This window comes from Gadus morhua, chromosome 4, assembly GCF_902167405.1.
Source record: "Gadus morhua chromosome 4, gadMor3.0, whole genome shotgun sequence".
NCBI lineage: Eukaryota > Metazoa > Chordata > Actinopteri > Gadiformes > Gadidae > Gadus > Gadus morhua.
The window spans coordinates 7,426,774-7,451,773 of NC_044051.1; the positions used below are offsets into that span (position 1 = coordinate 7,426,774).

The following is a 25,000-nucleotide window of genomic DNA, read 5'->3' on the forward strand; positions in this document are numbered from 1 at the left end:
ATGTATCTTTATATATGTATATATAAACTGTTATGTATCATATAAAGTGGCATATATCTTTATAAATATATATGAAATGTAATGTATCATATTAAGTCTTATATATCTTTATAAATATATATGCAGTGTTATGTATCGTATTAAGTGTTATGTCGATTTATAAATATATATGAGGTGTTATTTATCGTATTAAGTGTTATATAGATTTATACATATATATGAAGTGTTGTGTATCCTATTAAGTGTTATATAGATGTATACATCTATATGAAGTGTTGTGTATCCTATTAAGTGTTATATAGATGTGTACATATATATGAAGTGTTGTGTATCCTATCAAGTGATATATAGATGTATACATATATATGAAGTGTTGTGTATCCTATTAAGTGTTATATAGATGTGTACATATATATGAAGTGTTGTGTATCCTATTAAGTGATATATAGATGTATACATCTATATGAAGTGTATCCTATTAAGTGTTATATAGATTTATACATCTATATGAAGTGTATCCTATTAAGTGTGGTGTTTCTGTACCAATCGAGTGTCGTTGTATTGTGATGTCAGCCGTGCTACAGCGAGGGTCCCTGCGGTGGCCACGCCCCCCGTCTCCCTCTCAGCCCCGCCCAGGAGGAGGGGAGGGGCCTGCCCCCGCGCCCGCCCCTCCCACAGTACTACGACGCCACCGAGGGCCCCCCCCACCTGCCCCCCCTCCCCCAGCACGCCCATCGCCCCGACGACCGCAAGCACGGCCCCCGGGCCGCAGCGCACAGCGTAAGAGTGGAGCAAACCGCTCCACCCACTTAAACCCCGCCCATTACCACCCACCCGACCCATCATCCAACCTCCACCCGACCCAACCGCCCCCACCCATCATCCAACCTCCACCCGACCCAACCGCCCCCAACCATCACCCAACCTCCACCCGTCACCCAACCTCCACCCGCCCATCACCCAACCTCCACCCGACCCATCATCCAACCTCCACCCGACCCAACCGCCCCCACCCATCATCCAACCTCCAACCGCCCCCACCCATCATCCAACCTCCACCCGACCCAACCGCCCCCACCCATCATCCAACCTCCAACCGCCCCCACCCATCACCCAACCTCCACCCGACCCAACCGCCCCCACCCATCATCCAACCTCCACCCGACCCAACCGCCCAACCCATCACCAACCAAACCTCCGCCCATCACCCAACCGATCCAATCTCCCCCACCCATCATCCACCTTCCACCAGCCCCGCCCGCTCCAACCCAAAGCAGAACCTCCACCCTCTCCAGAACCTCCTCCCACTCCTCAACCTCCAGCCTCTCCAGAACCTCCACCCTCTCCAGAACCTCCACCCTGTCATCTCCTCTCCTTCATGCTTCAGTGGTTGTCGTCATAAACTCTCTGCTTCGTTATCGTTTAATTTTTTCGTGCTTTGAAAGCAGTGGTTTTCGTTCTCATTTGTAAGCATGTTCTTCCCCTGCGTGTCGACGCGTGCTCTAAACCGTCGTCCATGTTCAGTTTGTTTATCCCTTGGTCTGGTTGATCTGCTCTGAACAGAAGAACATTCTGGGGGCAGACCAAAGGTCATCCTCTCCTCTCCTCTCCGCTTCCTGTCCCTCCACATTGTGTTGCTCATGAACTACCTGTACGTTGTGTGAGGACAGGAAGTGCTTCCTGAGAACTTGGGTGGTGCGTTACCGTAGTGTGAAGTGTTCAACAGAAGTCCTGACGTTACGGGATGAGTGTGATGCTGCGTGTGTGTGTGTGTGTGTGTGTAAAAGTGTGTTTATGTTCTGTTCATGCCGGCCATGTGCGTGTCTGTCTGTATTTATGTTTGTCAATCTTGTGTTGATTTGATGTGCGTGTTCTCATCCTCATGTGCCATAGTGTCACCTGACCAATGATCTCTCCTCCTCCCCTCTCCCACTCCCCCTCCTCGTCTCCCCTCTCCTCCATCCCCCTCCCCCCTCTCCCCCCCCCCGCCCCGCTCCACAGCAGAACCCAGACTACCGGCTGTATAAGAGTGAGCCGGAGCTGACCACGGTGAAGGAGGAGGGAGACGAGGTGGCTGGGGAGGAGAGGGACAAGATGGACGCCTCCGCGGAGAGGAAGGACGCCGCCGCCTCTCGAGGTAACCAGAGGCTCTAGAAGCCTTCACTAGAGATCAGCATGAGGCTCCTCTCGAGGTAACTAGAAGTAACTAGAGGGTTCTAGTGGTAACTAGAGGTTCAGACTAGAGGCCTTCACCAGAGACCAGCATGGAGCTCCTCTCGAGGTAACTAGAAGTAACTAGAGGGTTCTAGTGGTAACTAGAGGTGACTAGGGGCTCTAGACTTGTAACTAGAGGCTCAGACTAGAGGCCTTCACCAGAGACCAGCATGGAGCTCCTCTCGAGGTAACTAGAAGTAACTAGAGGGTTCTAGAGGTAAGGTAGATAGAGGCTTTAGATGTAACTAGAGGCTCTAGAGGTAACTACAGGTAACTAAAGGCTCTATAGAGAGAGCGCATCATGTGATCCCTGCTGAAGCGTGTCGACATATAATAAAGACTGTGTGTGTCCCCCCTCCCCAGCAGCACCTCCCTACCCGGTGGGCATCGTACCCCCCAGGACCAAGTCTCCCATGAGCCCCCCGGACTCCCTGCACATCGGCTCCTACGTCACGCTGAGGAAGACCAAGAAACCGGAACCCAGATCGGTAGGTTAAACCAGAACCCGCATCGGTAGGTTAAACCAGAACCCAGATCGGTTGGTTAAACCAGAACCCAGATCGGTAGGTTAAACCAGAACCCAGATCGGTAGGTTAAACCACAACCCAGATCGGTAGGTTAAACCAGAACCCAGATCGGTGGGTTAAACCAGAACCCAGATCGGTAGGTTAAACCAGAACCCAGATCGGTAGGTTAAACCACAACCCAGATCGGTAGGTTAAACCAGACCGCAGATCGGTAGGTTAAACCACAACCCAGATCGGTAGGTTAAACCAGAACCCAGATCGGTAGGTTAAACCAGAACCCAGATCGGTAGGTTAAACCAGAACCAAGAATGGTAGGTTAAACCACAACCCAGATCGGTAGGTTAAACCAGACCCCAGATCGGTAGGTTAAACCACAACCCAGATCGGTAGGTTAAACCACAACCCAGATCGGTAGGTTAAACCACAACCCCAGTTACATGGTTTAGAGTGGAGAGAGGGCGGGACATCAGTTACATGGTTTAGAGTGGAGAGAGGGCGGGACTTCAGTTACATGGTTCAGAGTGGAGAGAGGGCAGGACTTCAGTTACATGGTTCAGAGTGGAGAGAGGGCGGGACTTCAGTTACATGGTTTAGAGTGGAGAGAGGGCGGGACTACAGTTACATGGTTTAGAGTGGAGAGAGGGCGGGACTTCAGTTACATGGTTCAGAGTTGAGAGAGGGTGGGACTTCAGTTACATGGTTTAGAGGGGAGAGAGGGCGGGACTTGAGCTACATGGGTGAGATCCACCTGACGGACAACTGTCTCTCCCCCATCAGGACCGGCCCTGGAGCTCAGCCGAGTCCCCCACGGAGAGGGAGGGGGGGCGGGCGAGGATGAGTGTGGAGGAGCAGCTGGAAAGGATGAAGAGGAACCAGCAGGCCAAGAGGAGAGAGAACCCCTCTCGCTCGCCCTCCTTCAACAAGGACCACCCCCTAGGTGTCCTGCTGGTGGGTACCCCCCCCCCACACACACACACACACACACACACACACACACAGGGGCACACACACACACACACACACACACACACACACACACACACAGGGGCACACACACACACAGGGGCGCACACATGCTGGGACACAAACACACACACACACACACACACACACACACACACACACACAGGGGCACACACACACACAGGGGCACACACGCACAGGGGCGCACACATGCTGGGACACAAACACACACACACACACACACACACACACACGCACACAGGAGCACACACAAAAACACAGGGGACACACATTCATTATGCATCCACTCCTATTCACTCACTCACTCACTCACTCACTCACTCACTCACTCACTCACTCACTCACTCACTCACTCACTCACTCACTCACTCACTCACTCAATCACTCATTGGTGTATATTGCATTTAGATTTGATTTGTTTCAAATGTGTACTACCTTCACGTAGAACTCTACACATGTTAAAGACTGTGGTGTGTGTGTGTGTGTGTGTGTGTGTGTGTGTGTGTGTGTGTGTGTGTGTGTGTGTGTGTGTGTGTGTGTGTGTGTCCACAGAGGCGGGCCTCGGTGGAGGCGGGCTCTGCGGACCCCGGGGAGCTGGAGGCAGCTCTGAGGCAGCTGGCGCTGAGCGAGGAGGGAGGCAGCGTCGAGGCCGGCCCCCCAGCTGCTCGAGACCCCCCACAGCCCCCAGCCGACCAGGTACCGGCCGTCAGGAGGACCAGGGCCTCTGGGCTCAATCACATGGTTTAGGGGAGAGGGGGCGGGACTTCAGTTACAAGGTTTAGACGAGGCGAGAGGGGGCGGGACTTCAGTCACATGGTTTAGACTAGGGGAGAGGGGGCGGGTCTTCAGTTACATGGTTTAGACTAGGGGAGAGGGGGCGGGACTTCAGTTATATGGTTTAGACTAGGTGAGAGGGGGTGGCACTTCAGTTACATAGTTTAGAGGAGAGGGGGCGGGACTTCAGCTACATGGTTTAGACAAGGGGAGGGGGGTGGGACTTAAGTTACATGGTTTAGAGGAGAGGAGAGGGACTTCAGTTACATTGTCTAGAGGAGAGGGGGGCGGGACTTCAGGTACATGGTTTAGAGGGGAATGGGGGCGGGACTTCAGGTACATGGTTTAGAGGAGAGGAGGCGGGACTTTCATTGACATGGTTTAGAGGGGAGGGGGGCGGGACTTCAGTTACATGGTTTAGAGGGGAGAGGGGGAGGGACTTCAGTTACATGGTTTAGACTCGGGGAGAGGGGGCGGGACTTAAATCACATGTTTTGGACGGACTTCAGTTACAAGGTTTAGAGGAGAGGGGGTGGGACTTCAGTTACGTGGGTTTAGAGGAGAGAGAGGGCGGGACGTCAGTAATGTTTTTTCAGTGTTGGGGTATTTTGGTGTTGAATGACAGTATTTATGTAATGTTCTATTGTGTCCAGCAGGGGGAGCTGAAGGAAGGCAGAGGGGAAGAAGACACTGGGGATAAACAAGAGAGCCCAGTACATGAGGTACGGACGAATACACACACACGAGCACGCAGACACATAAACACACACACATCAAACACACAAGCACACACACATATATGTGGCACTAATTTGTGTGTGTGATATCTTTCTGTATTGTGTGTGCGTCTGTGTGTGTGTGCGTGTCTCTTTGTACGTGTTTCTGTGTGTGTGTGTGTGTGTGTGTGTGTGTGCGAGTGTCACTTTGTGTGTGTGTGTGTGCATGTCTCTGTGCGTGTCTCTGTGTGTGTGTGTGCGTGTCTCTTTGTGTGTGTGTGTGCGTGTCTCTGTGTGTGTGTGTGGGTGCGTGTCTCTTTGCGTGTGTGTGTGTGCGTGTCTCTGTGTGTGTGTGTGTGTGTGTGTGTGTGCGTGTCTCTGTGTGTGTGTGCGTGTCTCTTTGTGTGCGTGTCTCTGTGTGTGTGTGTGTGTGTGTGTGTGTGTGTGTGCGTGTCTCTGTGCGTAGGTGTGTGACAGTCAGAAGGTGGTGATCTGGGAGCTGTGTCGAGAGCCCCAGCGGGCGGAGATGGTGAAGCTTCAGGCGTTTAAGGAGGAGCAGAGGCGGAGGGTGGAGGAGGAGGAGGTGCAGAGGAGGAGGGAGGCGGTGGAGGAGCAGCAGAGGAGGAGGCTGGAGGAGGAGGAGCAGAAGCAGAGAGAGGAGGAGCAAAGGAGGAGACTGGAGGAGGCGAAGGGCCCCTCCCCTCCGTCAGAGAGCAACACCACGGAGAACTGGTAAGGTGGGGGGGGGGGGGGTGGTGTATGATTGTGTGTCTGAGTGTGTTTGTGTTGTGTGGTGTGTGTCTGAGTGTGTGGTTGTAGTGTGTGTGATTGTGTGGTGTGTGTCTGAGTGTGTCTTTTGCAGTGTGTGTGTGTTTGAGGGTTTGGTGGTATCGGGGTCACCTGACCCTTTCTCCCCCCTCCCCTCCTCAGCGTCATGTTGGACGGCCCCCACCCCGGCTCCGCCCCCCCGCCGCAGGACGGGCGGCCGCTGCCCCCCCAGCCCATGAGGAGGCGGGACAAACCCCAGGTCCCGGAGAAGCCCCAGGTCCCGGAGAAGCCCCAGGTCCCGGAGAAACCCCAGGTCCCGGAGAAACCCCGGATCCCGGACAAACCCCGGGTCCCGGACCGGACCGCCGCCCCCCCGGAGACCCACTTCCTCCCCTCCTACGAGCGGCTGGAGGCCGACGACAAGAAACACAACAACAACAACAACAACATGGTGGCCGGTGAGCGGAGCCGCCATGCTAGCTCTAACGCTAGGTTAAAGTTAGGTTCACGCTAGGTTACAGCGAGGTTCTTGCTAGATTAAAGCTAGGTTCATGCTGGGTTAAAGCTAGTTCACGCTAGATTACAGCTAGGTTCACTCTATTTTACAGCTAGGTTCACTCTAGGTTAAATCTAGTTCACGCTAGGTTACAGCTAGGTTAAAGCTAGTTCACGCTAGGTTACAGCTAGGTTCACGCTAGGTTCTGGGCTTTACCCCCCATGACTCCCTTTGTGGTCGCCAGGCAACCGTTTCCGTGTGACATCAGGGAAAAGCTTCAGTCAGGATGGTGTTTTGTTGGTGTGATTGTGCAAGCTCCATCTCACCCTACTCCTCTCCTCCCTTCTCCCCTTCTCCCGTTCTCCTCCTCTCCCTCTCCTCCTCCCCTGTCCTCCTCTTCTCTATCTCCCTCTCCTCTCCTCCTCCCCTGTCCCCCTCTCCTCCTCACTGCCCCTCCTCTCCTCCCCTCCTCCTCACCCCTCTCCTACACTCCCCCTCTCCTCCTCTCCCCCTCCCCTCTCTCCTCTCCTCCACCTTTCCCCCCTCTCCTCCTCACCCCCCGCTCTCCCCTCCCCCTCTCCTCTTCTCCTCCTGCAGTCCAGACCTTCTCATTGGTCACCAGCGACACGTGATGACGGCGCCCGGATCCAAGATGGCGCCCTGACGGTAGAGCCGGATGTAGCGTCCCTGCACTGAGCATGCTCCATGGCCTCCCGCGTTTACAAGACTACTGTGAGGAGCAGCGGACCGGAGGAGAGACACGACACGGTCTCACCCCACGACCTGTCTCTCCTACCCTATCAATACACTCACTCACACAGATACACACACACACTCACACACACACACAGACTCACAGATACTGACATACACACACTCAAAGGTACTCACACACTCAAAGATGCTCACACGCACACATACACTCACAGATGCGCACACACACGCACACACACACACGCACACACACACACACAGACACACATACACACGCAGACACACGCACACACACACACACACACACACACACACACACACACACACACACACACACGCAATCACATTCACAGATCCTCACACACTCATTCACACACCCTCCAAACAGTCATCCACACTCACACACACACACACGCACTCAAAGATACTCACACACACACACACACACACACACACACACACACAAACTCTCACCCACACACACACACACACACACACACACACACACACACACACACACAGAGACACACCCACACCCACAGATAGAAACGGCCATTTCCAGTTTTCATAACACATGCCGTTGGTACTTATCATGAATTGTCCGTCTACTATATCAGCGTGAAATAAAGAGAGTATTTTTAATGGACCCTGGGGGGTTGGGGTGGGGGGGGGGGGGGGGGGGCTGCTTGTGTGTATATAGGAGCCCTCGTCCACAAACACGCTCCACACACGCTCCAGCGCTGGGGGGAGGGGGTATTTATTTTTTTAGCCGCGCCATTTTAAGTTCCCGACCCGGAGGGCAGACACTGCTCTCACCGCTCAACGTTTTAACACAAAGAAGAGAGAAAAGTCTACAGAGATGTGTACACACACACACACACACACACACACACACACACACACACACACACGTCACAAGTGTCTGAATGTCACCTATTTAAAAGTTCTATATATATAAATATATATACGAAGAGAGAGAGAGATGCTGACGGCGCCTCATGCGGCTCTGGTCTGCACAGAGCTGAGTATTTTGCCGAGGCGTTGTTTTATTTATATTGCGTGGAGACGGCTCAGCCTCTATATCAAAGGTTTCAGCAAAAAAGACGTTTCAATTAAAGACGTTTTGAGAAGACATTTTTTTCCCTTTTTGTTTACGCCCGGGCACGAAGAAGAGCGGCCATCTTGAAGCGGTCGGCGTCTGTCGGTTTTTGCGTCCCGCCTCCACCGATGGACAATCAGAGACACCAGACTTAGAGACAACAGTCTCATAGACACCAGACTCAGAGACACCAGACTCAGAGACACCAGACTCAGAGACACCAGTCTCAGAGACACCAGACTCAGAGACACCAGACTCAGAGACAACAGTCTCAGAGACAACAGACTCAGAGACAACAGTCTCAGAGACACCAGACTCGGAGACACCAGACTCAGAGACACCAGTCTCAGACACCAGTCTCAGAGACACCAGACTCAGAGACACCAGACTCAGACACCAGACTCAGACACCAGACTCAGAGACACCAGACTCAGACACCAGACTCAGACACCAGACTCAGAGACACCAGACACAGAGACACCAGACTCAGAGACATCAGACTCAGAGACACCAGACTCAGACGCACCAGACTCAGACACACCAGACTCAGACACCAGACTCAGAGACACCAGACTCAGAGACACCAGACTCAGAGACACCAGACTTGGAGACAAGAGACACCAGACTCAGAGACATCAGACTTAGAGACACCAGACTCAGAGACACCAGACTCAGAGACACCAGACTCAGAAACACCAGACTTAGAGACAAGAGACACCAGACTCAGAGACATCAGACTCAAAGACATCACCGAGAGACTCAGAAACACCAGACTCAGAGATACCAGACTTAGAGACGAGACACCAGAGACACCAGTCTTAGAGACACCAGACTCAGCACAAAGCAATACGGAGGTCCACGAACGATGTACAAAATGTAAAAAAAGTGTAATTTATGTACACGATTAAACAAGCAGAGTGGATATTATAACTATAGAGGTTATCAATATTAATATTAGTATTATTAGGATCAATATGCAAAATGTTCATATTCCATCTGTTTTATATCATGTGAAATAAATGTTGACATTCTTAAAACTGTCTGTGGTTGTATTTTGAGTAAGAGATGAATCTACAGTTTGTTTAACCCTAACCCTTTCCTGCTGAATGAACCCTACGTTGTTATTCAAATAGATTCTTAGGTCTAGATTCTTACTGCAGATAAAGGAAACGTGAATCATGAAACTATCAACTATTTGTCTATATTGTTCAGCTGTTAACAGAACAACAGGTCCTATTCAGAGGGTTTAACCGACTTGCAGTTGAGTTCATTTATTTCCATAGATTTCAAAACCCTGGAAGTGTAGGAACGAAAAGACATCAAGTTAATATTGTATGTAAGTCAGTATACAGCATGGCAACAATATTGTACAAGGACGTTGCTAGAATTCAAATAACTGAAGGGCACAGAACTATTTAAAGAACTCCAAACATAGTGAATAGTAGCCTAATTTTTCCCAGGTCTACTCTACTGCTGACTATTGGGTAAAATAAACTTCTACATATCGGTTTAACTTTTTTTAAATATCTTAAGTTATTAAAATATGTATAATGGTTTTTATTTTACAACCTGTATTACCAACTGTATTTTTTCTTAGTACTAATGTGTGAACATTGGAAAAATTATAAAACACCTGTAACAGAGTGACCATCGTCAGCACCACAGGCGGTCCCCTCCACACCAGTGGGTCCCGGGGGTCAACACGAGACCCCGACCCGCCACAGACCCGACCTCCACCTCGGACCTAGAGCTCTGTGATATTAATATCCATAACCCGCCTCCAAGCTGCCCTTAGAGCCGGGAACCTGAAACCAAAACAGGCCTTCTCAGCACTTTGAGACCCGTTTCGTTCTCAGTCCACCGGACCACGAGGAGCCGAGGAGGAACGGGACCCGGTGCCGTGACGTCAGGTCCCCCCCCCCTCCCGGACCACTTGGAGCTGAGGAGGACCGGGACGCCGTGACGTCACGTCCCCCCTCCCGGACCACGTGGAGCCCGGGACGCGGCGCCGTGACGTCATGTCCCTCCTCCCCCCTCCCCCCCACTGCTCAGCCGAACAGCGCGAGGAGGAGGAAGGACCAGAGAGCTCAACTTTTCAACTCCTTAGACACCGATCTGCTCCCGGAGGTCTAAAGATGGCCGCACTCACGACCGACGGAACAGAGCGAGGTTCGGAAGAACCGGCCGATGGGACCGGGGAACCCGGCGCGGAGGCCCGGGCCCCTCCGCCGGACCACCGGCAGGAACTGCCGTGCGATGCGGAGCACGGAGCCGACATGGAGGCGGACGGCGGAGACGGAGGTGACCCATCTCCCGGTCCACATGCAGACAAAGAGCCGGTGCCGTCGACGGAATGCGGTGACAGCGACGGGAAAACTACGGAGAAACTGTGCGAGCCACCGGGGGAAAGTCCGGGTGGTCCAGCGAGTTTGGCGGGTAGCAGCGAGACTCAGCCCGGAGAACAAAGAGCGGAGAGCGGCCGCACAAAGCCCGGAGGGAGGCCCGCCGAGCCCGGGCCCAGGAGGCGGGCCAGCCTGGAGATCTCCTCCTCGGACGGAGAGCCGTTGAGCCGTATGGACTCCGAGGACAGGTCGGTGGTACTCCCAGTAGAACCAGTAGGACCACCGTGTGCTCCTCAGCAGCGGGGTCAATAACCTGAGGTTCCGAACCTCTGGTCCAGAATCATTGTTCAGCACCAGGGTTTAGGGGGTCCTAGATGTTCAGGGTCTCCAGTAGGATCGGACCTTTGTTGTCATTTGTTAGCCCGGATGCTTAAAGCCACTCAGTGTTACAGGTCCGACACGGTCTGTCTTTTGTCACTTTTCTCGATTCTCAGTAAATCGGGACAGAACCAGAGAGACGAGACAGCAAGTGTAGAGCGAGTCCGAGTGGAAGAACCACACGTGTGTGTTTCTGTATTAGAGGTCTGAGGAGACGCATGGTCGCATGTCCAGAACGTGGCCAGGCCTGGCCAGCCGAGGCAGACCAGGTCCCTGTTGGACTTATAGACCGGGTCCGGGGGGGGAACTCTAGACCGGCTCCCGGGTTTAGACCCCGAGAGGATCATCCCTGGATAGAGTTTGTTAGATGTGACTCTACTCTCAGAATAACATCTCGATGGGGCTATGGTGGTACCAGCATCAGAGACAGAACTGTAAACTTTTCCTCTGGGCCTTATCTAGATGTGTGATGGAAGCTCTCTGTGGGGGTGGAGGAACGTTCAAACATCAAAAATGTTTTCCATTAGTGGAAGCCTACAGAAATATGTTTAGTAATAAGGACTTAACTGTTACCTTTCCTTAGTAACCCCTCGCCACTAGTTAAACTATTGTGAGGTCTCCATTATTATACCAAGTCTGGGTCAGACGTTCTGAGAACGAGTGGTTGGGTGAGTTCTGGATAATAATATAATAATGATAATATCTGGGGACCTTCGTTCTGGTTCATGAGGATATTCAGTGTTTCAGATGGAGAACTGTTGCAAGTTAGATCAAAAGTAGGACACAAAAGTACACTACCTTTTAGCGATATTAAAACGGGGGGTTCAGATTATGTGATGAATCATGATTGATATTTGTGTTGTTGATTTGTGTGGTTGCTAAAATGGTTGTTTTGTAAGATTGTAAAATGTATGCAATTTACACGTAAAAGCTAGTGATCATCTGCCATTAGAATAACTTTATAAACTTACATTTTCTGATTTGGTGAAACTGACTCAGTGTGTGACGGTAAGCCCGTCTGGGGAAATGCGCTGACTGAGAACTGGAAGTAGGAAACCACCGTGTTTTAAAGGTGTCAGCAGGGTGCCCTTGTTAGCATCACGTTCAGGCGTAACGACCGCGTGGGCGAGACGAGGCTGAGTTGAACTCGGTCTGGTCTCACAGGTCCTGCACCTGTTGTGGTCTGACCTCCAGTCCACTCCACCACTCACTCTCTGCAGCGCCACGGCCGCGGTCATGTGACCGAGTCCCCCATGTCCTGCGTCCGCTACCCGCTGTAACACACGATCGTCGGATGGTCTGCCCTGTAGCTCTTTCTCGGTCGAGGCTCAGTTCTTCTAAGCCTCCACAGACCGCTCTCAAGTCCTTCAGCCCACCCTCAGTCTCTGATCAGAGTAGGGACGTCGCGGTGACCGTGATGCTCTTCCTCATGGCTCGGTGTTTTCAGACAAGTCGAAGTCTGAATAGTTTGTAGTTTGGTCGGTTTGTCATCAGCGTCGAAGGAGGTTGTTCATAGACAGAAGTGCCAAGCACTAACGATCGCTAGATTGACCCATTCAAAGATAGCTAGGCTAAGATGCTACACGATGCTAAGTACTATTGTTTTAATGCCAGGACGGACAATATGCAATAAGTGCATAAGATGGGTGTTGGGGTAAGGGGGGAGGCTGTTCAGAGTCCAGTTGAACTCCGAACAAGTGAGTCTTGATATCATATCTGACCAATCAAAGCGCCTCATCTCCAATTGGTCCTGGGAACCCATCTTACCTGTCAGTCACACAGCGTTGTCACGGCTCCAACGCCCCACACACTTAAGGACGGAGGGCGGGACTGGGACGTTTCAGTGTCTTGGCTTGTCTTCTGCTCTCTGTGCTACTCTGAGCTCTGACCCGCAGCATCACCTAACCCGCCCCGTCGCCACGGCGACCCTCTTGTGTCCGCAGCATCAGCAGCACCCTGATGGACGCGGAGAGCGGCGCGTCCAGCGGGCGCTCCACGCCCGCCATGATGAACGGGCATGGCGGGGGGGTCGGGGGAGGGGTCGCCGTCGGGGGGGCCGGCCCTGCCGGGGCGGGGCCCGTGGCGATGGCGGTCGGGCCCCCGGGGGCCGGGGGGGTGAAGCCCGCCCCCGGGTACACCTGCTGCTGGGACCACTGCCACCTCCAGAACCCCAGCAGCCCCGACCTGGCGGAGCACATCAGAGCCCTGCACGTGGACCCCCAGAGGGGAGGGGTGAGGCCGGCTGTCTGTCTGTCTGTCTGTCTGTCTGTCTGTCTGTCTGTCTGTCTGTAGCTCTGTCTGTAGCTCTGTCTGTCTCTAGCTCTGTCTGTCTCTAGCTCTGTCTGAGTAGTTCTGACTGTCTGTCTGTCTCTAGCTCTGTCTGAGTAGTTCTGACTGTCTGTTCGTCTCTAGCTCTGTCTGAGTAGTTCTGTCAATCTGTCTGTCTGAGGAGTTCAGTGTCCGTCTGTCTGTCTCTAGCTCTGTCTTGAGTAGTTCTGTCTGTCTCAGGACTGTCTCTGGTTCTGTCTGAGTAGTTCTGTGTCGGTCTGATGAGTTATGCGTCTGTCTGTCCTTCTGCCTGAGGAGTTCAGTGTCTGTCTGTCTGTCTCTAGCTCTGTCTCTTTCTGCCTGAGTAGTTCTGACTATCTGTCTGTCTGAGGAGTTCAGTGTCGGACTGTCTGTCTCTAGTTCTGTCTGAGTAGTTCTGTGTCGGTCTGATGCGTTTTGTGTCTGTCTGTCCTTCTGCCTGAGGAGTTCTGTGTCTGTCTGCATCTAGCTTGTCTATTTCTGTGAGTAGTTCAGTGTCTCTCTTTCTGAGTAATAGTCTCTGTCTAGCTGCGTAGTTGTCTCATTTTCTGATTTTCTATTTGTGTATAGTTCTCTCTTTCTCTGTGTGTGTGTGTGTGTGTGTGTGTGTGTGTGTGTGTGTGTGTGTGTGTGTGTGTGTGTGTGTGTGTGTGTGTGTGTGTGTGTGTGTGTGTGTGTGTGTGTGTGTGTGTGTGTGTGTGTGTCCCTAAATCTATTTTTAGACGACTCGCTTGGTTGGTCTCTGCGGCCTCGTGTCCCTCTGGGCTCCCCTCTGACTGCGCGCGTGTTCCCCTGTGTGTGTGTGCAGGTGTTTGTGTGTCTGTGGAAGGGCTGTAAGGTGTACAACACGCCGTCCACCAGCCACAGCTGGCTGCAGAGGCACATGCTGACCCACAGCGGGGACAAACCCTTCAAGGTAACGCCGCTGCACAGAGGCCACGGTGTCCTCCTGACACGACAGTGTCCTGTCGTGGTAATATCATGATGTAACATCACATGCTCCTTTAGTGGTATTAGGCCTAAAAAAAAAATTTGTTTGGTTCCGGTTTCCGACCGACCCTGTCAATTTATGTGCGACCCAAATTATTTTATGAGCTTTAAAAAAAAAAAAAAAAATATGTATAAGGATGAGTGAATTTTCTCGTATTTAAATGAGAACAACCTACCTATCATTCGCTGCCGCTGGAAAAAATAAAATAAAAAAATAAAATAAATTCCCTACCTACTCATGACCTCAACTGACAACCAACAGGAACCAAACTTTTTTTTTTTAGGCCTTATGTTGTAACATCACATGCTCCTTTAGTGGTATTATCATGATGTAACATTACATACCCCTTCAGTGGTATTAACATGGACTCAACATTATATACTCTAGACCAGGGGTCACCAACCTCTTTGAACCTGAGAGCTACTTCATGGGTACCGAGTCATACGAAGGGTGCCCAGTTTGATACACTTATGAAACAACAAATTTTGCTCAGTTTGCCTTTTAGTTATATATTACTATTAGTGATTGATGACGCTCATCTATGTGAAGACATGTTAATGAATTAAGTCATGTTAGTGATTTCTCACAATAATTATCAACAATGACTTAAAAAAGGTGGGAAAGAGTAGTGCTATGTTTAGAACAGGCCTGTGGGCGCCTCATATGGTCTTTGCGGGCGCTGTGTTGGTGACCCCTGGGCTAGTGGTATTAACTTGTTCTTAACATAATATAGTCTAGTGGTGTTATCTTGTTCTCAACATGATGTAGACCTAGTGGTACATTTACATTTAGGGCATTAGCAGACGCGTTTGTCCTAAGTGAACCATTAATACGAACGCACACAACGACGGCGGAGTCAACCATGCCAGGCGACAGCCAGCTCTTCTGGATCAGTCAGGGGCAGGTGTCTTGCTCAGGGACACCTCGCTAGAAGGGAGCTGGGGATCTAACTAGTAGTCACATTCTGGTTCCAACATCGCTCTAGCATGTTAACACTACAAACCCCTCAGTGGTATTAACATGTACTCTTGTAGTGGTATTAACATCACCTTAAAATTACACTTTATACTTAACATTGCATATGCCTATTGGTATTAACATATAGTCCTTTAGTGGTATTAACATAACATAACCCTCCTCCCCAGTAGACATAACATTAATGGGCTTTAATTAACGCTTTAGTTCTGTTAACTTTACTGTCCATCCCCGTGACGACCCTCTCATCACCTCTCATCAGGCCCTCTAACCACTGCACAGCACCGTCGTACAAACACGATATATACATCATCATAACACGGTACCTGTCGTCCCCCCCCCCCACCTCAGTGTGTGGTGGGCGGCTGCAACGCCACCTTCGCCTCCCAGGGGGGGCTGGCGCGCCACGTGCCCACCCACTTCAGCTCGGGGGGCCGGCCGGGGTCCAACGGCCGGCTGAAGGAGGAGAGCCCCTCCAAGGCGGGGCTCAACAAGCGGAGGAAGCTGAAGAGCAAACGAAGACGCTCCCTACGTATGTACTCCGTCCCGGCCGGGTCGCAGCGCATGTGTGAGTCTGGGGGGGCGGGGGTCTGAAGGGGGGGTTGGGGGGGTTAAAGGGGACATATTATACCACTGGGTGAGAGTGGGGTTAGCCGTTACAAGCCGTTTTGAAAATCGGCCTCTTCTGACATCACGAGTGGGTGTGTTCACCTCGACGTGTGACGGATAGATGAGCATCGTTTGCTGCTGTCCACTGGGTAGGGCTGGTAGACTGATCTGTCCGGCACACATCTAGGTGGACACGCCCCCTTGTGGTGTCAGAAGAGGCCGATTTTCAAAACTGCTTGTAACGGCTAATCACACCACATCTGCGTGGTATAATGTGTCACCGTGAAGCTCTAGAGATGTTCCGATACCATTTTTCCCCTCACGATACCAATTTCTGAACTTGAGTATCGGCCAATACCGAGTATATAACGAAACAGCATCTAGCAGATAATTTACATTTGTATGCTGTAGTAATTATAATGTAATTATAATAATACATTTGTATTCTTGGAGTTAAGCGTGAGCATCAATTCACAGAATTTCTGCCTCTTGAATCAGTATCGGAACAACTCTAGTTAGCTTGGGGGAAGTTTCCTGTCATTATTGTTGTAAGAGTTACCGATCCTTGAATCCTCATCGCAGCAGGTCTGGTCTTAAAGGTGACATATTAAATACCACCAGGTGTGAGTGTGGTTCGCAATACAAGCCGTTCTGACAATCTGCCTCTCCTGACATCACAAGTGGGCGTGTCCACCTAGATGTGCATCTATCCGTCTTACATCTAAACTTGTGTCTGACAACACAAAGTGTTGTCAGACACAAGTTTAGATGCAAGACGGATAGATGCAAGAGGCAGATCTTAAAAACGGCTCGTAACGGCTAATCACACTCACCTGGTGGTATAATATGTCACCTTTTAAGTGCAGGTGCTGAGGATGCTAGGATCACGTTTATCCAAAGTGTTTATGCATTACTGTTGTTTGGAGCAGAAGGGAGAGCTTGGGCTTCAAGGAGGCCCACATGTAGACTGCGGACGTTGGGCATCGAACCCAGAACCTTTTGGCCGGTCCTCTCAAACACCAATGCACTGAATCGTTCTAATGAACTAAACTCCAAGCTAAATTGTTGTGCGTGTGTGTGTGGGGCAGCTAGCTGACCTTTGACCCCGTTGACGCCTATCTCTGTCGTGTTCCAGCGCGACCCCATGACTTCTTCGATGCTCAGACGATGGACGCCATTCGGCACCGCGCCATCTGCCTCAACCTGGCAACGCACATCGAGAGCCTTGGCAACGGGCACAGCGCCGTCTTCCACAGCACGGTACAAACACGCCGTCCTCCTCCTCTCATCACCTCCCTCTCACTGCACCGTCTTCCTCCTTACTGCTCTCATCTTCAACAGAACGGTCCTCAAAGACCTTCCTCCTCACTGCCCGGTTCTCTTACTACCATACCTCTTCCTCCACACTGCTCTCCTCTTCCTCAGCCCGGTGCTCCAATCAAACCTCTCCTTGCTTCACCCAGTGCTGCGTTTGGCTCGTTAAAAGCCTGTTTTTGACTCTGAACGAATACACTCGACACACAAATGTTAATGCAACATGAAATGCATTCCGTGTGCTTTCCACTGCGTGGTTTGGTATCAGAGCCAGGAAGCTGTGCATCAGACGATGCACTGCTGGCTCTCAGCAGACCATGTTCTCCAGGGGCAGGGGAAGCGTTCGGGAGGGCGGGCAAATCAAATCCAACTTATTTACATAGTGCCTTTCGTGCAAAACTGCAATACACGGCGCTTAACAATGCAATAAAAATAAACCAAAATGGATTAAGAGAATGCTGAACAAAATAGTTTAGACCATAGACCCTGTGGGTCCTCACCTGGGGGACCACGTATTATTGGGTCCCTTGATTTAATTGTACTCATAGTTCTGCTACCCCCCCCCCCCCCCCCCCCCCGGTCGGTCCAGTGATGTGAACTCTGCTGGTGCATCAGACGAGCTCTGAGGTACTAACTCATGCCATGATGTTCTGACACCTCCAGGTCATCGCCCGGCGGACAGAGGAGTCTGGGAAGGTGAAGCTGCTGCTCCACTGGAGTCCTGAGGACATGTGAGTCCTGCTCTTTGACTGTTTCTTCTCCAATGACGCTCGCTCCCGGGCCTGTCGCCTGACCTCTGACCTCTTGCTTTGCGCCCCAGACTCCCGGACGTGTGGGTGAACGAGAGCGACCGGCAGCAGCAGAAAACCAAGGTGGTGCACCTGTCCAAGCTGGCCACGGACACGGCCCTACTGCTGGACCCCAGCATCTACAGGTAGGGGCACCTGTTAGCATCATTAGCATCGTTAGCCTCTAAAGGTAGGGGCACCTGTGAGCATCGTTAGCCTCTACAGGTAGGGGCACCTGTTAGAATCGTTAGCTGCTACAGGTAGGCTCACCCATTAGCATCGTTAGCATTTAAAGGTGGGGGCACCTGTTAGCATTGTTAGCATCTACAAGTAGGCTCCCCTGTTAGCATCGTTAGCCTCTACAGGTAGGCTCCCCTGTTAGCATTGTTAGCTGCTACAGCAGCAGGAGGCTCTCTTCCTGGGATCCCCATGACAATAGAATACAATACAACTTTCTTTATCCCACTAGGGTCACTTTGTCATGACAATAATGAAGACAACATGCTTAGTTTGCTACCTCTGCTACCTGCTTTGTTTTGGTCTACGATTTAGATTTAGGGCATTCAGGCAACGCTTTTATCCAAAGCAACTTACAAAAAGTACATTTGTCAGAAGAAACTTAAACGACAATATGCCTACCCCAGATCAGATGTTATAAGGAGTCAGACTGTTTTGTCCTGACATCTGTCGCTACTCTTTCAGGATGTTCTTCTAGCGGCCGTCGACGCCAGTCTCATCCTGCTATGCCCTGATGCCCCAGGAGAGGGCGCTCCACCTCCTTCTCCGTGTCAGTCCCTCCTCCTCCACCACCTCCTCCTCCTCCCCCTGCTAGAGGACCCGTTCTGGGGTGTCCTACCGACCCGTCCCTGGGGTCTGGCCGGCCTGCGGGGGTCCCGGAGCGAGAGGCTTAGTTTTAGGTATTCTGTCTAGACTGAAGCTAACTAACAGAAGAAACTAGAGTTAGACATATTTGTAGAAAGCTCCCTGTAAATATTTCTGAAGATTTGTAATATATTTTTATACTTTGAGAAATTACTGTACTGTAGATTATTTTGTGTTGTTTTGCCAAACTTTTTTTTATGTTTCCAAACGCCTCACTCTGGTCGGTTTGTAGTTTACAGATTACCTCGTCCAGGTCATTAAAAGTACTCCAACTTGGACTGTTTTAATAAATGTAAAACACTGGCACTGAATCTGTGTGTTTGTGTTCACTCACGTTTCATGTTTGTGTGAAATAGTGCGTTTGTGTTAAAAGAGTGAGTTTGTGTCTATGGGGGAGTTTGTTAAAGAGTGTTTGTGCAAAAGAGTGTAATATAATGTGTGTCTGTGTGTTATAGAAAGTTTGTAAAGGTGAGTTTGTCAAAGGTGGAGTTTGTGTAGAAGATGCTCATGATTAAAAATTGTTCAGGTCCATCAGTCGTTTATCGAAAGTTAAATTAATGCGACTTGATAAGGCTGCGTTGAGATGACTCAGGTTTATGTATATATATGTATTTTTAGTGCAAACATTTGATGCTTTATTGATAATACCAAAGTAATAACAGTTGTAGTATTAACTGCAGAGGCGGGCCGTCAGGGCCAGCAAAGCCTTCTCTGCTGGCCTAGACGCTTTCAGAACAATAGATTATTTTTATTTTTATAAAATATACGGCAGGCCACTTGCATGCAACGGTCTTGTTGAAGTCGTTCAGAGGCACCCGGTGAGTTTTCAACTCGATGAGCAAGTAAGAAGGGAAACAGAGCTCCACAACGATAGTGGACTTTGGTTGATTTGTAAAGCCTAAAAGGGTTTAAAAAAAAAGAGCCTGTGTTCGTTAAAGTGACATGTGATTGTTTTGAAATGGTTCTTGTTTGGTAGTATTGAATATGCATGAATTTATAGCAAAAGTCCTCTAAATCAAGCACAGGTTCTAGGAAAGGAGCACATACTTTACAGCGTTTTTACTAAATGACGCAAGATTTTTGGCTGCATTCACGGACAGTCGGAAATTGTAGAATCTGACGAATATTAGTCTTTTCAGCATCTGACTATGTGCGTTTTGTATATTGGGTGGTTACATCAACATGGCAATAACCCTGACGTCATTATTAAGTCATTTGAAAAGCGGTTTAATTCAGGATGATTGCATTGAAGGCCTCACTGATTAACTGTATCCTGAATGCCAGATTATACCGATCAACTACAGACAGGTGTTGATCATCAGAGGGCCTATATAGTGTTCTGGATGCGAAGCGCACGGAGGGAGGGGGATCAAGTGATCAGGGGGAGGTGATGAGCACGCAGTAAACCAGGGGGCATTGACGCCCCACGTAAACAAAAACAGCTGTGACGTCATTTTAAATCGCCCTTCAATCCTGCAGAGAAGCAAGATGGCGGGTCTGCTGAAGAAGGTAAGAGTGGAGGTCATATTCTACCGTCACTTCTTACTTAGTTAACAACGCAAACTGATGAAACGTCAAAGGGGAAACATGTTGAGATGTCCGTTCAACACGTTAGCGGGACGTCTGGGCTGACAGCTGCCGTAGTTTACCCTTGGAGGCTCGGAGCTACATGCTAACGCGTTAGCAAACAGAGGCTGATGGGTTCAGTATTAGAGGCTCTTTAAAGAACCAGAACCTCTGAGTGTTTCTGTTCAGAGAAGATCAGAGACATACCAGATGATGGGATATTGTTTTAGTTACGTGTGTGTTATTGTTTTCAGAACACTGACTTGTATCATGAGGGTTTTCTAATTGATTCCTTACTGTCTGTCTCCTCGTCTCCTTCTCTCCTTGATTCTGTCTCCCGTCTCCTCCCTCAGACGACGGGTCTGGTCGGCCTCGCGGTCTCCAAGAACCCCCAGGAGGTGAGTCAACGGGGGTTGTCAGGCTGGGGTTAGATGATCCGGGAACCGATGTAATAGATTGAAAACGTCTTGTATGGATTTAACATTGATTTAGTGGTAACTACAATTTGTTAAACCTTAATTTGGGTAAAATGTGTAGGTTTGACCTCATCTTAATGTACAGAGTGATACATTGGAGGGGAAAAAAAGCTTGTGCTAAATGCCCTAAATGTATGTTAATATAATACCGGTTAATGACGGACGCTGGGCAGCTCCTTACTCATCAAATGCTAAATATAATTTTTGAATTCCATCTGAAGCGTTATTACGCCTCTTGTTCTGGAGATGTTTTCATGCCCTTCTGAGATCTTAATGATAATGTGAGATGAGGGTCTGGACACTAAAGTAGAGATGTTCCGATACCATTTTCTGCTTCCCAATTGCGAGTAAATACCGATACAGCATCTAGCATTCTAACTACCAATATCACTTGTTCTTATTGAAGGGTTCCCTTACGATGACCGCTATGTATAGTCTGTTACCTTACTGACGCAATTAATTTTTTCAGAACTTGATAACATTTACATTTATAATATTACATTTGTATTCTTCCATGTTTTTCTGAGCTGGCATCTCGAACGCACATAGGTCGGCGATGATGCGTACTCTCCGATATTTGTATCGGAACAACAACTCAACCCTGCAGACCGCCAACATGCTGTGTTGTGTTCCCAAACCCAGCGCCTGAGGATCCTGTACTCTAAGATCCTGGCCTCCCTTCAGACCATGCCCCAGGACGCCGCCTACCGCAGATACACAGAGCAGCTGGTGGGGGAGCGCTACGACCTGGTCAAGACCGTACGTCACGCATCCACAAACGTACACAACACGCACAAACATACACAACACGCACACGCGCATGAAGATGGAACCCCTGCTCCGTAAGGCTCTACACAATGGGTTTGAGCCGGGTTTAGGGTGTTTTAACCTCGAGGAGACACTGGGTGGCGGTGCACGTGATTCTTATGCCGCTTTTCCACTGCATGGTACCAGCTCGACACGACTCGACTCAGCTCGCCTTTTTTGCGTTTCCACCGCGAAAACATGGTATCTGGTACCTGAAGTGGCTGCTTTTTCTAGTACCGCCTCGCTCTAGGTTCCAAGCGGCTGAGCCGATGCTAAAAGGTGACTTCGGCAGACGGCCGGCCACTGATTGGCCAGAGAGTGTGACGAAGTCACGAGAGCGACATGGCAACCATGCTGGTAACAGCCATAGCAGCGCCGCAGCCAACATATTCCACTTCTTCAACATGCCAGCTAATAATACGAACACGAATACCATCGCATCGATGTTCTCCATTGTTGTTATGTGGGTTCTGTCCATGTGTGGGTTACGTAGGTGTCGTTTGCGTCGCGTACAAAAATACGTCACGGCCCTTTCGCGCAGCCGACCCCGCCCACGTCCCGGAGGTACTATTTGCGGTGGAAAAGGACCCGCGCTGCTACCGTGTCGAGTCGTGTCGAGTCGTGTCGAGTCGAGCTACATGTGCGGTGGAAAAGCGGCATTAGTGGAGATTCATCGTGGTGAGTTTAGGATTGCAGGACTGACCATGTTAACTTGTGATACACTCTGGGGAAGAAGGGAGAATATGTTGATATAGATATGTACACTATTCATTTGAATGTTTATGCAAACAAAGTGCATTGTGCTGTTTTTTTTTTTTTTTTTTTTTTTCAATATAAAACTAGTATCATGATAATATTGATAACATTATCATTTTGTTCACGATACTCGTCTTAAGAAATTGTATGCAGTTCTGCTTTAAGTTAAATATGTTCTATCACAAGTGCTGACGCGTGTTCGTTGTGTTTGGATCCAGGAGTCAGATATTGAGAAGCTGGAGAAGAAGATCAACGGTGGACAGATTGAAGAGGTCATCTTTCAGGTGAGCGCTCATCTCTTCTCCTGTTCTGTAGGGTTAACCCCGTCACCTCTCCTGTTCTGTGGGGTTAACCCCGTCACCTCTCCTGTTCTGTGGGGTTAACCCCGTCACCTCTCCTGTGGGGTTAACCCCGTCACCTCTCCTGTGGGGTTAACCCCGTCACCTCTCCTGTGGGGTTAACCCCGTCACCTCTCCTGTGGGGTTAACCCCGTCACCTCTCCTGTCCTGTGGGGTTAACCCCGTCTCCTCTCCTGTAGGGTTAACCCCGTCTCCTGTCCTGTGGGGTTAACCCCGTCTCCTGTCCTGTGGGGTTAACCCCGTCACCTCTCCTGTCCTGTGGGGTTAACCCCGTCACCTCTCCTGTCCTGTGGGGTTAACCCCGTCACCTCTCCTGTCCTGTGGGGTTAACCCCGTCTCCTCTCCTGTAGGGTTAACCCCGTCTCCTCTCCTGTGGGGTTAACCCCCTCTCCTCTCCTGTGGGGTTAACCCCCTCTCCTGTTCTGTGGGGTTAACCCCGTCACCTCTCCTGTTCTGTGGGGTTAACCCCGTCACCTCTCCTGTTCTGTGGGGTTAACCCCGTCACCTCTCCTGTTCTGTGGGGTTAACCCCGTCACCTCTCCTGTTCTGTGGGGTTAACCCCGTCACCTCTCCTGTTCTGTGGGGTTAACCCCGTCACCTCTCCTGTTCTGTGGGGTTAACCCCGTCACCTCTCCTGTTCTGTGGGGTTAACCCCGTCACCTCTCCTGTTCTGTGGGGTTAACCCCGTCACCTCTCCTGTTCTGTGGGGTTAACCCCGTCACCTCTCCTGTGGGGTTAACCCCGTCACCTCTCCTGTGGGGTTAACCCCGTCACCTCTCCTGTGGGGTTAACCCCGTCACCTCTCCTGTGGGGTTAACCCCGTCACCTCTCCTGTGGGGTTAACCCCGTCACCTCTCCTGTGGGGTTAACCCCGTCACCTCTCCTGTGGGGTTAACCCCGTCACCTCTCCTGTGGGGTTAACCCCGTCACCTCTCCTGTGGGGTTAACCCCGTCACCTCTCCTGTGGGGTTAACCCCGTCACCTCTCCTGTGGGGTTAACCCCGTCACCTCTCCTGTGGGGTTAACCCCGTCACCTCTCCTGTGGGGTTAACCCCGTCACCTCTCCTGTGGGGTTAAGAAAGACTTCCATTTTGGATTTTTTTTTTTTTTTTTTTAATTGATCACTTCAGCCTGTTCAAACGTCAGCTGTTTAATGTGTGTCTTGTGCGTAGGCGGAGTGCGAGCTGGCTCTCTCCAGGAAGATGGCGGAGTGGAAGCCCTGGGAGCCACTGGTGGAAGAAGCTCCTCCCAACCAATGGAAATGGCCTATCTAGGCCCCTCATTAAAGTGTTCTGCTGTGTGATTGGTCGTCCCCCTGCTTCCCAACGGAGTTGTGTACAAATAAAAAAATGGTGGAAATATTTTCCCACAAATATCCTAACATGCCTCATGAACATGTGTTCAACCTTCAGGAACAGATCATTAATCTGCGGAGAAAAGTCGAGGCAGCAGGATTTGAACCCCGTCTTTATTATGCAGACATCAACAAATATCCTTCACCAACATGAAATAAATTTGATGGGAAGAGATTTCAACCTCATGTTCTTCATCAAGCTAAAGCCCCACCCTTAAGTTTTATAACGGCTCAGGTGAAGACTTAATGCGCCAAATCAGTACTGGAATGTACCAGGTCAGAAACGCTTTCGGTAACCGCCTAGGAAGTGGCGCTTGTGGCCCGCTGTAACAGCTGGAGCATTATGGGATAGATGGGCGCAAACTCCTTCCCCTGTCGGGTCCTCACCGACTGGACGTAGGCCTCCAGCGCCCCCCTGAGGAGTGGAAAGACCATCAGAGTGTGGCTTGTATTAGAGGGCTCCCTCTAGAGGTTAAAGGTACGCCACTGCAGCATTACCTGCTGACTGAGAACAGCTCAGTTCACTGAGGGGTGTTTACAATTTAAGGCATCTAGCAGACCTTTCTTACCAAAAGTGTGTTGGTGAAACGACAATCTGTCGGTACAATAAGCATAGAACCAAGCTAGATTAACCCATTCCCTTTATAAAACAGCAAGGGTAAGATTACATAAACCAAGTACTATGACAAGTGCGTACATTAACACGCACCTGTTTAAGGGGAGACTGCAGTCTCCCCTTAAATACATGTTCTGCATCAACGAACACAACCTGAGACTTCATAAAGGGTTTGGCTGTGGTTCAGA

The 25,000-nt window shown here is 50.4% G+C and overlaps 4 protein-coding genes across 15 annotated transcripts in view; 3 read left to right on the forward strand and 1 right to left on the reverse strand.

Moving 5' to 3' along the window:
- The window catches only part of LOC115541817 (pleckstrin homology domain-containing family A member 5), a 100,147-nt gene extending 92,810 nt beyond the window's left edge, over positions 1 to 7,337 (forward strand). For 6 of the 11 annotated variants that reach the window (XM_030353671.1, XM_030353677.1, XM_030353678.1 and 3 more), the window contains 8 exons: positions 2,002 to 2,137; positions 2,578 to 2,702; positions 3,519 to 3,689; positions 4,278 to 4,421; positions 5,153 to 5,221; positions 5,682 to 5,947; positions 6,146 to 6,441; positions 7,077 to 7,337. In XM_030353671.1, the coding sequence (XP_030209531.1) occupies positions 2,002 to 2,137; positions 2,578 to 2,702; positions 3,519 to 3,689; positions 4,278 to 4,421; positions 5,153 to 5,221; positions 5,682 to 5,947; positions 6,146 to 6,441; positions 7,077 to 7,111 (1,242 nt within the window). In that variant the 3' untranslated portion in view covers positions 7,112 to 7,337. Of the gene's footprint in view, positions 1 to 573; positions 781 to 2,001; positions 2,138 to 2,577; positions 2,703 to 3,518; positions 3,690 to 4,277; positions 4,422 to 5,152; positions 5,222 to 5,681; positions 5,948 to 6,145; positions 6,442 to 7,076 lie in introns of all 11 variants that reach the window. The other 5 variants (XM_030353675.1, XM_030353682.1, XM_030353681.1 and 2 more) reach the window with 4 other exon arrangements.
- A 2,971-nt stretch (positions 7,338 to 10,308) lies between these two features.
- On the forward strand, positions 10,309 to 19,189 carry LOC115542623 (zinc finger protein aebp2). 2 transcript variants are annotated; one of them, XM_030354951.1, is made up of 8 exons: positions 10,309 to 10,882; positions 12,956 to 13,244; positions 14,128 to 14,235; positions 15,637 to 15,817; positions 17,030 to 17,154; positions 17,872 to 17,939; positions 18,029 to 18,142; positions 18,699 to 19,189. In XM_030354951.1, exons 1-8 carry the CDS (start codon positions 10,311 to 10,313, stop codon positions 18,709 to 18,711), a joined length of 1,470 nt encoding a protein of 489 aa, XP_030210811.1. In that variant the 5' UTR covers positions 10,309 to 10,310; the 3' UTR covers positions 18,712 to 19,189. The 2 variants fall into 2 exon arrangements, with proteins under 2 accessions (XP_030210811.1, XP_030210810.1); XM_030354950.1 differs by having other exon boundaries at positions 10,310 to 10,882; positions 15,637 to 15,853.
- A 1,050-nt stretch (positions 19,190 to 20,239) lies between these two features.
- ndufa5 (NADH:ubiquinone oxidoreductase subunit A5) lies at positions 20,240 to 24,223 on the forward strand. Its single transcript, XM_030354747.1, has 5 exons — positions 20,240 to 20,387; positions 20,798 to 20,842; positions 21,563 to 21,679; positions 22,702 to 22,767; positions 24,015 to 24,223. Exons 1-5 carry the CDS (start codon positions 20,367 to 20,369, stop codon positions 24,114 to 24,116), a joined length of 351 nt encoding a protein of 116 aa, XP_030210607.1. The 5' UTR covers positions 20,240 to 20,366; the 3' UTR covers positions 24,117 to 24,223.
- Positions 24,224 to 24,291: 68 nt separating this feature from the next.
- cog5 (component of oligomeric golgi complex 5) overlaps positions 24,292 to 25,000 on the reverse strand; it is a 44,274-nt gene continuing 43,565 nt past the window's right edge. Inside the window, exon 22 of the mRNA XM_030354712.1 lies at positions 24,292 to 24,611. Within this exon, the coding sequence (XP_030210572.1) occupies positions 24,497 to 24,611 (115 nt within the window). The 3' untranslated portion in view covers positions 24,292 to 24,496. The remainder of the gene's footprint in view (positions 24,612 to 25,000) is intronic.